This window comes from Haplochromis burtoni, unplaced genomic scaffold (genome assembly GCF_018398535.1).
Source record: "Haplochromis burtoni strain Fernald_Lab_line unplaced genomic scaffold, NCSU_Asbu1 Contig_58, whole genome shotgun sequence".
NCBI lineage: Eukaryota > Metazoa > Chordata > Actinopteri > Cichliformes > Cichlidae > Haplochromis > Haplochromis burtoni.
In genome coordinates, this window is record NW_024582419.1 from 1,432,686 (window position 1) to 1,446,917 (window position 14,232).

At 41.9% G+C, this 14,232-nt stretch overlaps 1 protein-coding gene across 1 annotated transcript; it reads left to right on the plus strand.

The window, feature by feature from the left end:
• The first annotated feature begins 354 nt into the window (after positions 1 to 354).
• si:ch73-173p19.1 lies at positions 355 to 14,224 on the plus strand. The gene is made up of 17 exons (XM_005922543.3): positions 355 to 522; positions 2,631 to 2,737; positions 2,870 to 3,009; positions 3,209 to 3,366; positions 4,588 to 4,746; positions 6,378 to 6,807; positions 7,998 to 8,096; positions 8,627 to 8,717; positions 9,686 to 9,909; positions 9,997 to 10,239; positions 10,365 to 10,463; positions 10,584 to 10,777; positions 10,872 to 11,046; positions 11,155 to 11,311; positions 11,399 to 11,552; positions 12,237 to 12,348; positions 12,438 to 14,224. The coding sequence occupies exons 1-17, from the start codon at positions 502 to 504 to the stop codon at positions 12,611 to 12,613; spliced, it is 2,739 nt and encodes a 912-aa protein (XP_005922605.1). The 5' UTR covers positions 355 to 501; the 3' UTR covers positions 12,614 to 14,224.
• The last annotated feature ends 8 nt before the right edge of the window (positions 14,225 to 14,232 follow it).

Here is a 14,232-nt window from a genome sequence, read left to right on the forward strand (position 1 = left end):
AGCCATTCTTATATTTTGCTTGTTTCATGTAATTGTATTTTTGCACAACTCTGTTGCTTGTGAAGCTCGCACACAAGAATTTCACTCGCATGTACTGTACCAGTGTACCTGCACATGTGACGTGACAATAAAAGTGATTTGATTTGATTTTAGATAATAAGTCATAAAGTAAGTGTGACCTATCTGTCATGCTGTTATTATTGCCAAACTACATAAATGTTCACAGACCAGAGAAGCTGCACACATGTGGCAATAGTTGATGAGGGTTATTGATAAGGCTGATTGGGTTCAGTCTCTGTAGTTCATTGATCAGTTTATTGTGGACACGCAGGGGAAAACCCTCCACTATCCTATGTGCTGATAGGCTCTTGCTGTGAGTGGGGGAGGTCATTGCAGCTAGCATACACAGAGGCTCTCCAAACACACCCGAGGAAGTCAATAAAGTTGCAAATGAGCATCACTTTCACTTTGATTTCTGCACGGGAACCTTGAAACAACGCCATGAGTTCCTCTAACCCTGCGGTAAGCTCCAAATTATCTACTAGCTTCCGACACATCACCCTGTGTAGCACCAAAATATCAGCCTGCTAGCCCGTTCAGCTAACGGTTAGCTCATGCTAACGCTGTTGTTGACAAACCTCCAAATACCAACATACTTAGCATTAGCTCTGGGCTAAGCTTGCTAGCTGCTGTTTTAAGTTTAAATTTGCAGTTTCGATTGTGAGTCGATGTCTTTCACTCGGACATGGAATAAAATTTCCTACTGTAAACTTTGCGAACTAATGTTTAACTCAGAATTGGAGGGTTTAAAGGTGAAACAGATAATAAATAATTATGGAAATTACCCTTGTGAGTTGCAGCCCACACTGCAACACAGACAATGGTACTGATGTATAATGTCTGTACGTGTTAGGTTTACCGACAACAATTTAATAACACTATAACACCCACTTCTAGGGCCCTTATTTGGGACATATGGTAAAGTTTTTACGGTTTTATTATGCTATCAAAGACGAATGAGAAGAGTAGCTCTATTTTAGTATTGAAACAGTTTATAAGGGCTGCATTAGGCAATAAAATATGATCACTTCTTAGCATTATGGGAATGCCAATATTACAGGTAATTACTAGTTTGCATAGCTGATATTGTTATGGAGTAAATGGTTAATATTTCATCTGCAAATTTACTGTAATTGTTTTTTTTCCTCAAACATTTTGTGTCCAAAGCACACCAAGGGGCAAACCTTAAGGCACGCATGCATTCGTATACGCAGGAAGTTCTCTTGATGTCTTCTGCAGTGTCATCAGTTCTTCTTTTTAGTTGCACTGGACTTTACCTCCTTGCTGTCAATCAGACTTTTTATTCTACAGTGATACAATAAATTTAACGCTCATTCAAGGGTTTTTGGGCCGACATGCATTAATGCACACGATTTGGGAACTACCAGTGATCTGCAAACACTAAAGCCGCCTTTGGTTAACTTAATCAGTATTATTAAACCACTGAAGAAGAAACATACGGGCTATTGTACCTTTATTTATGTTCGTCTTTGTTCAGTTCCGTTTTATTTATATAGCACCAGTACACAGCAACAGATGCTTTATAGTGTAGGTATATCAGAAAGACACCCAGCAATCAGATGACCATCTCTGAGTAAGCACTTGGCAATAGTGGTAAGGAAAATCCCTATTTAATAGGAAAAAAACAGTTGAAACTAGGCTCAGGGAGGGGCAGCCTTCTGCCATTACCAGTTGGGGATGAGGGGAATAAGAAACAGGACAAAACTATAGGAGAGAGTAGAGTTTAATAATTACTAATGATTAAATGCAGTAGTGGTGTGTAAAAATACAGGGAGATGAGTGAAGAAGAAATGCACAGTGCACCATGGGAATCCCCAAGCAGCTAGAGCCTATTACAGCATAACTAAGGGATGATTCAAGGTCACCTGATCCAGCCCACACTCTAACCTTTATCAAAAAGGGAAGTCGTAAGCCTAATCTTAAAAGTAGAGAGGGTGTCTGTCTCCTGAATCAAAACTAGGAGCTGGCTCCACAGAAGAGGGGCCTGAAAACTGAAGGCTCGGCCTCCCATTTGACTTTTAGAAACTCTAGGAACCACAAGTAAACCAGCAGTCTGAGAATGAACTTCTCTGTTAGGACAGTGAGGTACTATTAGCTCTTTAAGATAAGATGGGGCCTGATTATTCAAAACCTTGTATGTGAAGAGAAGGATTTTCAGTTCACGTCTAGGTTTAACAGCTAATATGGAAGAAATGCGCTCCCTCTTTCTAGTCCCTGTTAGTACTCTCGCGTCAGCATTTTGGATCAACTGAAGGCTTTTCAGGGAGCTTTTAGAGCTGATATCAGCTGGTTCAATATATGGCTATATTTGTGTATGGTTAATCATACATCACAAATTGCTAATAGCATGCACATTATATACCAATAAAACACTAATAAAATGAGAGAGACCATATTAAATTACTTTTTACACGTTCTTTCACACATGACGACATTATGAGTCAGATAAACAGTATCTTAGTAGCCATTGTTTGAGCAGTGACCGATAAGGAGGGAAAACAGCCAAAAAAAAGCTGCTTTGTCAGCATTTGTTTGATCCTTTCTTGCAGACTATCGGGGAGTTATTCCTCGTCCTTAGCGAGATGGGATTCACAGAAGAGCAGATACAAGCGGCTATGCAGGCGGGGCATTTTTCTGTGGCTGAGGCAGCTGATTGGTGAGTAATCAGCCCTCTGTTTTTTTCGTGTTTTTTTTTTAATCTGTGGAGCTAGCTAGCTATGATCTTTCTGTATAATAGACCACTTCTTTCAGCCACTTACTTCTGTGTCTCGCTCTTGCATGTTGAAAGGCTTGTACAGGGTCAATATCTGCGACACACGTTGGTCCCGCAGCCTTCACAGCCAGCTGGGACAGCTTTTTCTGCATTCAACCCACCCAAAGAGGCAGCACACGCTTCAGAGTCTCGCACATCTCCCACTGACAGCAGAGGTAATACCCCACTCCAAGCTATATAAAAACTGTTTCTTACTGTTGTTACTGCTCTTAATCCATCGGTTGGACTTCGAGTAAAGTTTTCTTTTATTATAATATCCTAAAATTGATGATTGTAATCATTCATTTAAGTATAACTTAAGGAATTGGATAGTGTAGTGTGCATCATGAGATTTTCTTTTTCTGTCTTTAACAGCGGGTCCTTCATTGGTGCTAAGGTCACCGCAATCATGCTCCCAGGACCCACCACCGCCAGTTGAGTCGCGGATCAAATCAGACAAAAGTGACTTTGAGGAGAAAGAGAGACAACGCGTCGCTCAGGAAGTCAGAGCAGAGAGAAGGCAGAAGAAACAGGTGAGCATTGCTGAAAAGACTTCTGGTGCTTAATCTATCTGACTGGCAGTTGTCTTATTATCACACAAGGAAGAAAGTCAAGTTTTCGGCAGATTTATAATAATGGCTTAAGCTTTAGCTCAATCCCTGTAGCTCTCATTTCACTTATATGCTCACTGCTTACCCTATCGCATGGCGGCGTGTGACAAATTTGACGTCACATGTGCTGGGGTGTGCCTCCATGCTGGTGTCGCTTTGGCCAGTTGTGCATATCTTAATTTGTATAACCTGTCACATTGTAGCTCTGCCAACGTAGAATGTGATGCTTATTTGCATCGAGTGTACGATTAAACAAACATCGGTAATTGATCATCTGCACCTTTTATTGTCCACCTCTGCCTCCTTTTTTTCATCTTGTCTACGTTTAGATATTTTTCCTGCTGTTTTCCTCTTTTCTGTTGTTTTCTGTTTTTTACTTGAGCCATATTTCTTGTTGGCATTTGCCACCTTACTAACCTACTGCAGCACGTCTGTTTTTTTCCCATCACTCCTGAGGAAACACTTTGGAAAGGTGCTTTTCTCAAACACTGTTGTTTCAGTTTTTTCAGCTGGAAATTCCCCTGCTTTTGCTTTAGATGTGCCGCCTCTGTTTTTTGAAGATCACTACTTCCTCCTTTACATCTTGAAGTTAATGTGTTTCCAGATAAAGACAAAAGGGAGTGTGGAGGTATGTGAATAAGCAGATAGTAATACAAGGCTGTGGATTAAGAATGAGTCTCATTCACTGACGTTACACGTGGTGGTAAGAACAAAACTGGCCTGTGGGCACATTTCATAAAATGGTAAATTTGCCAGTGCACTTATTTTTTTGGAGCTTTTCACATATTAGTGAATGAGGCCAATTGCATCTCACTTTACATGCGGTCCAGAAACTTTGTTTGGGTGCTGCTGGTGCTGGCTGAACACTACACGGGGAAGTATGCTGCTCTATGAGCTAGAATAGGAGCGTCCATACATTTTTCTCTGGGTGCACATTTAAAAAAACAGATGTGTACTACAGTGTGGTTGAACTGAAGCATGATGGTCACTGTGGGGAGTAAAAGAGGTGTCACGTGCTCAAGCTGAGTTTGTTGTTGTTGTTTGTTTTTTTTAACATGAATAATACATTTGAAAATTAATATTTGAGTATAGACCTCCTGTTTTATTGTTCTTAGAACATTTTGTGTTCTTCTGCATTCGCAGGAGCGCGAGTTGGTGCTGAAGCGGATCGCTGAGGATCGGAGGAGCCTGCAGGATAAGAAACAGACCAATGCTGCTGCAGACGCGTCTCCTCCCAGCAGTGAAGGGCAGAAGCTTGGAGGAAAGATTCAGACAAATGTGGACAACAACTGCATTCTCATGGTGGGCCTGTGAAGAACCTTAATCATGATAGATTCAGAATTTTAGTTTTCAGTTTAGTCTCAGTCATTTTGCAGAGTGTATTATATTCTTTTATTTTACTTTTTATTGTTTGAAAATGTTTAATTGAAGTATACTACTTATTAGTTTCAGTGTCAGTTCAAAGATGGTGTTACAATACAAACAAACCACTTGTGAAGGCAGTTATTCTTTGCACAAAGGCCTTTGTTGGTGATGACAGCTTCAAGAAACCTCCTGTATGGAGAAACTAGTTGGATGCATCGCTAAGGTTTGATTTTTGCCCGTTCTTCCAAATGAACAGTTGTCAAATCCTGAAGGTTCTGTGGGCCTCTTCTATGAACTCTGACCCTAAGTTCTTTTCATATATTTTCAACTGGATTTAGGTCAGGTGATTGGCTGGGTCATTCTAGCAGCTTTATTTTCTTTCTCTCAAACCAACCGAGAGTTTCCTTGGCTGTGTTCAGGATCTTTGACTTGCTGTCCACTCTCGTTTCATTTTGGTCATCCCGGTAGATGGCAGCAGAGTTTTATCAAGAATGTCTCAGTACATTTTTCCATTTATATGTCCTCCAATTATATGAAGCCCCCCCAGTACCATATACTGAAAAAAAGCCCCACACCATGATGAACCCACCTCCAAACTTCACTGTTGGTATGGTGTTTTTGTGGTGATATGCAGTGCCTTTGACCTCCAAACATGGTGTGCACCATGGCATCCTGTTTAATAGGCTTGTCTAAATGTTGTTCAGCAACATGTTTTTTTCTTCAGCAATGGAGTCTTGCTTGTTGAGTGTGCATACAGGCCATGGTGGTTGAGCGCATTACTTTTCTTCGAAACAACTGTACCTGTCTCTTCTACCACTTTCTGTAGCTCACCACAAGTGGTCCTTGGCTCATACGTGACACTTCTGATAACTCTTTTCAGTTGTCTGTCTGAAATCTTGCATGGAGCACATGGTCAGGGGTGGTTTATGGTGAAATGATGTACATTCTACTTCCAGATTATGGCCCCAACAGTGCTCACTGGAACCTTCAGTAGTTTAGAAATTCTGCTGCAACTAATGCCTTCAGTATGGTTTGCTAAGTTGTTGAGAGAGCTCATTTACCCATCATGAGATGTTCTTTTTTAGGCCATCAGTTGGAACTGAACCAGCTGATATTAATTTGCACTGAGTGTCAGGATTGCTTTCTAAATACTGACGGATTTCAGGTGGCGTCATGACTTTAATGATTTTTGCACGTCCCTTTCGTCATGTGTTTTTTCCCTGTGTCATTTCTCTATTACGCATAACTTAGTTTATGGACATCTATGGTTTAATTTCTTTGCATGTGTGGATTGGATGGGTTGTAACTGATATCTGGTGAGAACTTCATGGCAATAGTGCCTTTTTAAATACATTTACCTAGAAAACTGGTGATGTGTTCAGTACTTATTTTACCTGCTGTATGAGTTAATACTAATATGTTAATGTGTTGAAAGCGTGACATTATATTGGCAAAAACTAAAAATATTTTCATTTTGATTCAGTTTTTAAGGACACAGTATCGTTTCTAGTTTTAGAAATGAAGTTGATTGTAATAACCTTGTCATGTATATTTGTGTTTTGCTGCAGATTCGACTGCCGTCTGGTGAGTCCATGCGTGAGCGCTTCCCAGCTGATGCCCCTCTGCGCAGCGTTGTGGAGCACATCACCGGACGTCACCCCTCCCTACCCTCCTTTTCTCTCCTTCAGGGTTTCCCACGGAAGCGCTTTGGGGAGGCTGAGCTTGCCTGTTCCCTCCGCTCTCTCGGCCTTACGCCTAACGCTGCACTGTGTATTCAGACCACTCCTCCAGAGACGCCTCAGGAAACAAGTCCAGCAGGCCACAGTGCTGAGCCGCCTCCTTGTGTTGCGCCTCCTCAGCCTCCTCCTGGCCAGGACATGGTGGGAGATCAGGTCCCTGTTATACCTCCTCCACTACCTAACCAGCTGTGGGAAGAGGCAGTGAATTATGCAGGGATTCCTGGAGTTCCTCCTTTACGGCGTGGATCCCATGACTGGGGTAAGTATGATTTACTTTATTTAAACCTAATATAAAAAGCAATAAAAATAAACTTCCTAAATGGAATAAAACAAGTAGAGATTTGCTTTTTTCCAAACTTTTTTATTGAACGGTTTACTAAATGTTGGGACTTTTCATGATGATGTTAGAATCCTACAGGACTACAGTCACAACCATTACTTGCAGTAACATTTACGCTTTACTTGGCAAATCATGTTTCAAAGGTTAGTTTGTCAGATGAATAACAGAGCAGTGAGTCTCTCATCCAGCTACACGATCGGTGGAGTCTTTGTTCGCCTCTGCAACCTCGGTGTGTGGTTAGAACGACCCTAAAGTTTGTAGTGGACGTTCAGAGAGGAGTGACGTAATTGTTCTGCTCTTAGTCAGTGGAGTCATCTGTGGAAGCAGCTGGCTGGGACCGTCGAAATAGTCGAACGAGGGGATTGTCCACCATACATTTATCTTGTCCCATGGACAGCTTTAATTATTACACATAATTGACAAATATACTTTGACAGCCGTTTCCCACCACATGTATAGTGTTCCGAAGGTACATGCTCATATTGAACATTTAAAATAATGAAGTCAGTAAATGTACAAGTATGAGGTAAAAGTTCATTTATTTATTTTCTTGGATCAGGTCTGAGTCAGCTAGAGGGGATTTCCTTATATGGCCATTATCTGTGTCTAAGCCAATCCACCTGCTCCCTTTGACTTGTATTACAACTACTCTGTTTGACAGATTTTTCTACCTCTATTGTGCTGTATGATGTCTGAGAGAGGGCATATACTTAGTATTACTTCAGATGCACAGCTTTGACTGTGAACACGGAAGTCCCACCCACCTGCTGTTGGCTGGGAGGGGCAGACAATCAGTTGGTTTAAAGGAGCTAAAACTGCTTAAGAGTGGGTGAACTGAGGGGGCTGCACGAGGCCCAGGATAGGTCGTCGTGCAAGTAGAGTCCAAAAATAAAAGTAAGGAGTATGAAAAAGAGTATAATGGGTCACGTTTAATACACTTGGGTGGCCTGATCAGATGACACATTGTATATCAGCCAATGGGATTCTTTACACCTGTAACATCGCACCTCTTCATGGTTGTTTGGGCTCAGTTATTTGATCAGCTGAATGTGATAAATGTTACTTAAATGGCTGTGGAGTCATTGGATGACATTCTGGGGGTTCGACAGGTCAAGGCCAGAGATTGGTTCCTGGTGATGCTGAAGATCCTCCCATAGATGTTGATATGGACCAAGAAGGAGAGGAAGAACCGCTTCACATGCCGAACGGTACTGCTCCAGAGTGTGGATACTTCATCCCTCCTTTGATCTACATTTTTCTTGCTTCCCTCCTCTCCCTGTTCCTCTATTACTGTTTCCATATGTTTCCATTATTCATCTGCTGTGAACAGAAACAGCTGACCCTGGCCTCTTCCTTTGAGCTTGATTTTTTTTTTTACTATTACACTATATAGTGGCCTAGTGTACAGATTGGCCTGCTAATGTGTGTCACGCTGTAAGAGAGATTAGTATTAGAAAATATGTAGGTTAATTCCCCTTTCTGCCAAACGTACAGCACACAAGTCAGAACTGCTGAGTTTACTAAGAACCTACAGGTGGGGTCAGCCAATCAGTGTGTGGTTGTGGTATTGTATTCTGAATGTGAACCAGACACAGAGAAGAGCTAGTTCAAGGAGAATCAGAGATGTTAATCAGAGGTGTGTGGTATAAAGTTTTTTTCTCAGCATCTGTAGCTTCAGCTCAGTGGCATTAGAGTATTTTTGGATGGATTACAGTTTTCGTTTGTGTAACTTTCACAGGAATGCCCAGGCTGCCTTTCTTTCCAGAGAACAGGATGCGAGGAGGATTTGAGCCGTGGCAGCGCTGGCCAGGGCAAGGAAATCGACTCAGGCGAGTGTTTAAATAGAATGGCACTAGAATGGTATTATAGGACCAAGGACTACGATCATACTGCTTTGTAATACAAAATAGTGTTAGGGGCCACATTAAGAGAATTTTTTTTTTTTTAAATTTTGCTTTTTGAAAGAAATGCTGTGTTGAGAATCGTTTTAAGCTAGAAAGACATTATCTTTCTTTTAGGACCCAAAATCCAGTGTGAATAATACAGTTACAAACTCACTATTACTTGGTGGACAGAGTGAGATGACCTTACTCTTGAAATTTACACTCCATTCTCAAATGACTGTTTCAAAATATTGTTTTTGTTAATGTGGCCCTAACACACATTACACACATTAATCATGCAGTCTGAAGTGTTTTGCAAGTAGATGCATTTAATTAGTTTGAAAGTGCATGCACACTTCACCACTCCAACTTCTGTTGCATCCAGAATGATCCGTTTTATAATAACACCCTGTTAACAAAAGAAAAAAAAAGATGAATATTATCTTGGAGCTCCAGCTCAATCTGTGTCTGGGTATAGTCTGAAAGAAACTCTTTACTGTTGTGGGGATAGGGAAAGATGCTTTAAAGCTTCTACCAACATTTTAAAAAGATAAAGTTTGTATGAGCTGCACAGCAGGAAGAAAAAAGCCAGAGAGAAAAGTGGATACAGAAAATAATATGTGAGAATCAGCAAGAAAAATGGATGCTTATGTCTCATTGTGCAGCAATGGTCAGTAATAAGCTAACCATCCAAATATTAGTTTTGGTTTTTAAAAACAATTTAAGTTAAGCGAAATCAATTTGACTGTATGCATCTTATACAAAAGTAAATGTGGATATTTCAGCTCATCAGAGCCTTTCCACTTACTGTTTATTCCATTGCACAGAAATACAGCAGGGGGTGCTCTGGAGATCTGCTTTATCTGTACATTAAAATACAACACGTGGACACAACTTGTGTTTGTGTGTCTCAGAGAGGGCCCAGAAGAGGAAGCGGCAGACCCTGAGAATGCAGGAGGGCCGCTGGCGCCCGCAGCTGCAGGTCAGGCTGCTGTTGAGCGTCTTCAACGAGCCGCACAGCAAGAAGACCGCCACGCCAACCAAGGACAGCCATCACCCCCTAAAAGACCCTTCAGAGCACCCAGCGTGCCCTCACTATGTGCCTTGGCTATCCGCGCAACGGTCCACCTCATGACTGGTAAGAGTCACAAAACTTCACAGAACTGTGCCTCACAGCTTTGTTTGCTCGCTGTTGTTTGCTCACTCTTGACTCTGTGTCTCACAGCTCCCAGCATGCAGTACAGCAGCAGTCTAGCAGGTCTGACCCCAGAGCTAGCAGAGCTTCTGCTCAACCACATGTCTCATGAGAGGCTGCTACATCCACGCACCCTGGAGCTGTTCTTCGGCTGCCCGATCCAGAAGTTTGTCTTAAACAGCTACCCGTACTCCACCAATGAGCTCCTACGGCAGTTGCGGGCCTTCACTGCCCTGAAGCACCTGAGTTTAGTCAACTCACCTCTCATCACTGGTAAATCATTTTATATCTGGTAGTTTTTAGGCTTTTTATCAATTTAGTTGTCAAATTTCTGCAAAGTCTGCTCTTCAGTTTGTCCCTGTCTTTGTATTTATTTATTTATTTATTTTTATTCCCAGACTCTGGCCTGTGTATCCTGTCCACCCTGGTCAAACTCCAGTACCTCAATCTGGCCTCCTGTAGTAAGCTGACTGACTCCTGCCTGCAGCATATCACAGGTTGGACACACACAAACATCACTGTTGACAACATTTACAAAACTGGATCTCAGAATAAGCTGTTCTTATTTAAGTAGTTTTATTCAACATACATATTTCCCTTCTGCTGATGCCTTTAAGGTTTGAAGAACTTGTGTTTCCTGTCCCTGGACCAGACCAAAGTGACAGATGCTGGGATGGTACTGTACCTCCAGTCAGTGCCGTCCTGCCTCTCTCAGCTAAGCCTGAACCAGACAGCAGTGACTGAAACCACACTAGCTGTGCTCCCCACCTCTGTGCCACAGCTGCGACTTCTCAGCATCAAACAGACTAAAGTACTTTATCTCTGTTAGCAAGGTCTATTCAGCTGGTGACACTGCTCTTATCTTCACTGATATTTACTCGACTTGCTGTGCGTTTTTCTTTCAGGTTAAGGATTTGACGGCTCTAGCAGCGATGTCCAGCCTGCAGACGCTCAACTTGGATGGGACGGGTGTGACTGAGGCATCTCTGGAGCACCTTGCTACCCACCCTGCCCTGACTTCCCTCACTTTGGTGGGAATCCCTGTAGCAGATGGCAGTCATGCCCTTCAGATCATCTCAGGTTTGTAGAGCATAAAGCAAAAGAATTAAAAGAATGAGGGTAGGCATGGAGTGAGCTTGCAGTATGAAAGTCTGTGGTGAATCTGTGAGGTGTCTACTTTACTTCTAGGTCTGAAGTTGACTCGCATCACCCTCCCTGGACGCCACTCTGTGACAGACAGCGGGCTGTCATTCCTCTCCGGACTGACTCTGCTCTCAGAGCTGGACCTGACAGACTACACACAGGTTACAGACCAGGGAGTCAGCCACCTCTCCACCTTGACCAGGTCCTTTCCACACTCACTGACGCCATCATATCAGGTGTTTCCTTGCGATTAAAATGCTGACAGGAGTTTTGTGTTTACTTTGTGTAGATTGAAGAAGCTGTCACTTAGCAACACTCAGGTGACAGATGCAGGGCTTCCCTCCCTGCGATGCATGCAGGAGCTGCAGGAGCTCTGTTTGGATCGGACTGCAGTCACCAGCCGAGGAGTGGCCGACCTCATAACCTGTCTGCCGCACCTTCAGGTGACTATCCCAATAAGTACTATCCAGGTGTTGCTTTATCCTTGTGCGAGTGCAAGTGTAAATAGTAGCCCTGTGATAGATTGGTGACTTGTGCCTGTGACAACTAGGATAGACTGACTCTGAATTAGATAAAGAGAATGGATTTACAAAATAGACTTAATATTTTATTTAGTGTGACTTAAAATGAGTGTCTGATCTCATAAACTTACCAGGTAGGTGATTGTTGAGGTTAAGTCAGAGAGCTGTTTTGTTTCCTTTTGTAACCACATTTATGATCATCTGGTGGGAATTAAAAAAACAGGCATTTCTGAACTGGATTCACTCTTCAAACACAGAAGCTACATCTGTCTTTATACTGTCTATGATTGAATGTGACATCGATCTATGGTACATACATGTTTGATTAAATTAAACCATGTTAGTAAAGTCTGTGTGTCTGATCATCGATGTGATTCTCATTTCAGTTTTTCACCCAAGCTGTCTGACCAGATAACCTGCTTATTTTATACTAGCTGGGCTTCAATTTATTATTTTAGCATCACAGTTAAACTCTTTTGCAGAATGAAATCGATCATTGGGCATTCAGAGTAGGCCGAAATCAAAATGTAAAGACCAGTTTATGATAAAAAATATTTGATGCAGAGGTTTTAATATTTTGCTATTTTGCTATTTTTTTTTTTCCAGGTGTTGGGGTTAGCCAGCACTCAGGTGGGGGACAACGTGGTGAGGAAAGGTCTGATCCGCTGCAGTCAGCTTGTTAAACTTAATCTCAGCCGCACGCGGATTACAGATCACGGTAACGTCCAGCTCTAAGGTGGTCTTTGATTTTATAGTTTTGTTTGCTCAGATGAACAGACCCAGTATATGTTGTTCTCTTCCTTTCAGGTCTAAAGTTCCTGAAACAAATCCACCTGGCTCAGGTGAACCTGGACGGGACCGGGGTGAGTCTGATGGGAATTGCTAGTCTCCTCTCCTGCACCAACATCAACAGTATTCGGGCCAGTAACACTCGCATCCTTTCCCCTGACGACGTCTCAGACGAGGAGTTGGAAGCCCAGTGAGCATCACGAGTTTCGGCTGCCCCTCTGAGATGCTGCCTCCAGGATCATCTGGGCAAAGCATAATTGATGAAACACTCCTCCTACTTGCACTGTTTCAACCGCAGCTAGTGCCACTAATCTGTCAATCATGCGCGCTGAGTTGAAACCTTAAACAGGAGCGTTGTGTTCAACGGCTGTTTTTTCTAACATTTACATATACAGAATTAATCACTATTTAATACTCTGCAGCCCCAAACGCCACCTGAAAAACTTTATAGCTTTATGCGCAGCTTTACAGGTTGGAGCAACCTGTGTTTCTCCAGGGGCCTGTACTACGAAGCAGCTTCAACATACCCCCGGAGATCTTTTCCTTATCTGGCTTCACTTTGCGCCAGCAGTCAGGCTAAATGATCACAAGAAGGTGGTTGTTAACTGGAGAAGTCCACCCAGGATGTGTCTGTCTCGACATAAGCACGTTCACGTGGCTGTGAAATATGGATGGGTGTCCTGGCAGCAGAGTGACATGTTTTATGAAGATGGTAAAAATGTAATGCTAGAAGAATGTGAAGGAAAAAAAACAACCACACAGCGACTCCAGCCAAAGCAACACTACTATATTACTGTAGTTTAGCCCCTCTTAACCCACGATGAAAAAAATGGCTGTAAGTTATTAAACTTTTTAGTATTATAGCTCTGTCAGGTAAGGCCTGCATCATGTCACCCCAGTAAGAAGGAAGCATCTTTGTAACCCTGAAGCTTCGTATTACAGGCATCAGGTTGGAGCCAAGTGGCAGAAATATACTTTATGCTGGGAATGTACAACAGCATGCGATGACTAACAGACTTTATCTAAGGTATTAAATGAGAATCTAAACAACAAATAGCCAGTTAAACCAAACACGGTTCAAATGTTTTAGAGGGACATGAAGGCAGATAAATGTCTTCCACTGATTATTTGCGTTGAAATTAACTTTAATTTTGAAGCTGTATTCAAGTCATACTGGATGTACCAGTAGAAGTAATTGAGTTTTTGTTTTGTTTTTTAGCTTGACCGTTTGAAAGTAGTATTTGTAGAGTTAGTTGTGATTAGGCAAGAGTTTAATAAAAATGAGCCACCATACAGTGTAGAATACTGGAATTAGCCTAAAAATTGGATGGCTAAATTTGATGTGAATGCAGCTTTTTAAGCTAAAAACAAACAAAAACAACCCACATTTAAAAAGGTAAAAACACTGAAGTCAAGGTTTTTATAACTCAGTCTGCATGGATGTTAGCTCTCATCACCTGAAACTAGTTATTTTAGCTGCATCCTGGTAATGCACTGACCTCAGCTTTCTTTTATAAGTAGCCCTCTTATTATCAATTATGCCAATGTTTTAGGAGTTTTTTTTGGAAAGTTTAGCCATTTTCTGCTACATCAGTGAGCCTCATTCAGTGCAGTGTAATGGCTGTTATATAACATATCTATGCAGCCATGGGGCTCACTCAGGACCCAAAGCAACTTCTTTAATCCCTTCCAAGCTTTTTTCCCCTGTTTACACATATGTAAAATAGTTTATTTTCCTTAAAAGCTTCTGTTTTTTTGGATACAAACACTGTATTCGTTACAATTAACAATAAAGTCTTCTCAAAGGAAGTTG

Coding starts and splice junctions, on each gene's coding strand:
- si:ch73-173p19.1 (XM_005922543.3), top strand. CDS start 502: ATGAGTTCCTCTAACCCTGCG. Junction 6,808..7,997: donor GCGTGGATCCCATGACTGGG/GTAAGTATGATT, acceptor GGGGTTCGACAG/GTCAAGGCCAGAGATTGGTT. Junction 11,553..12,236: donor CCTGTCTGCCGCACCTTCAG/GTGACTATCCCA, acceptor TTTTTTTTCCAG/GTGTTGGGGTTAGCCAGCAC.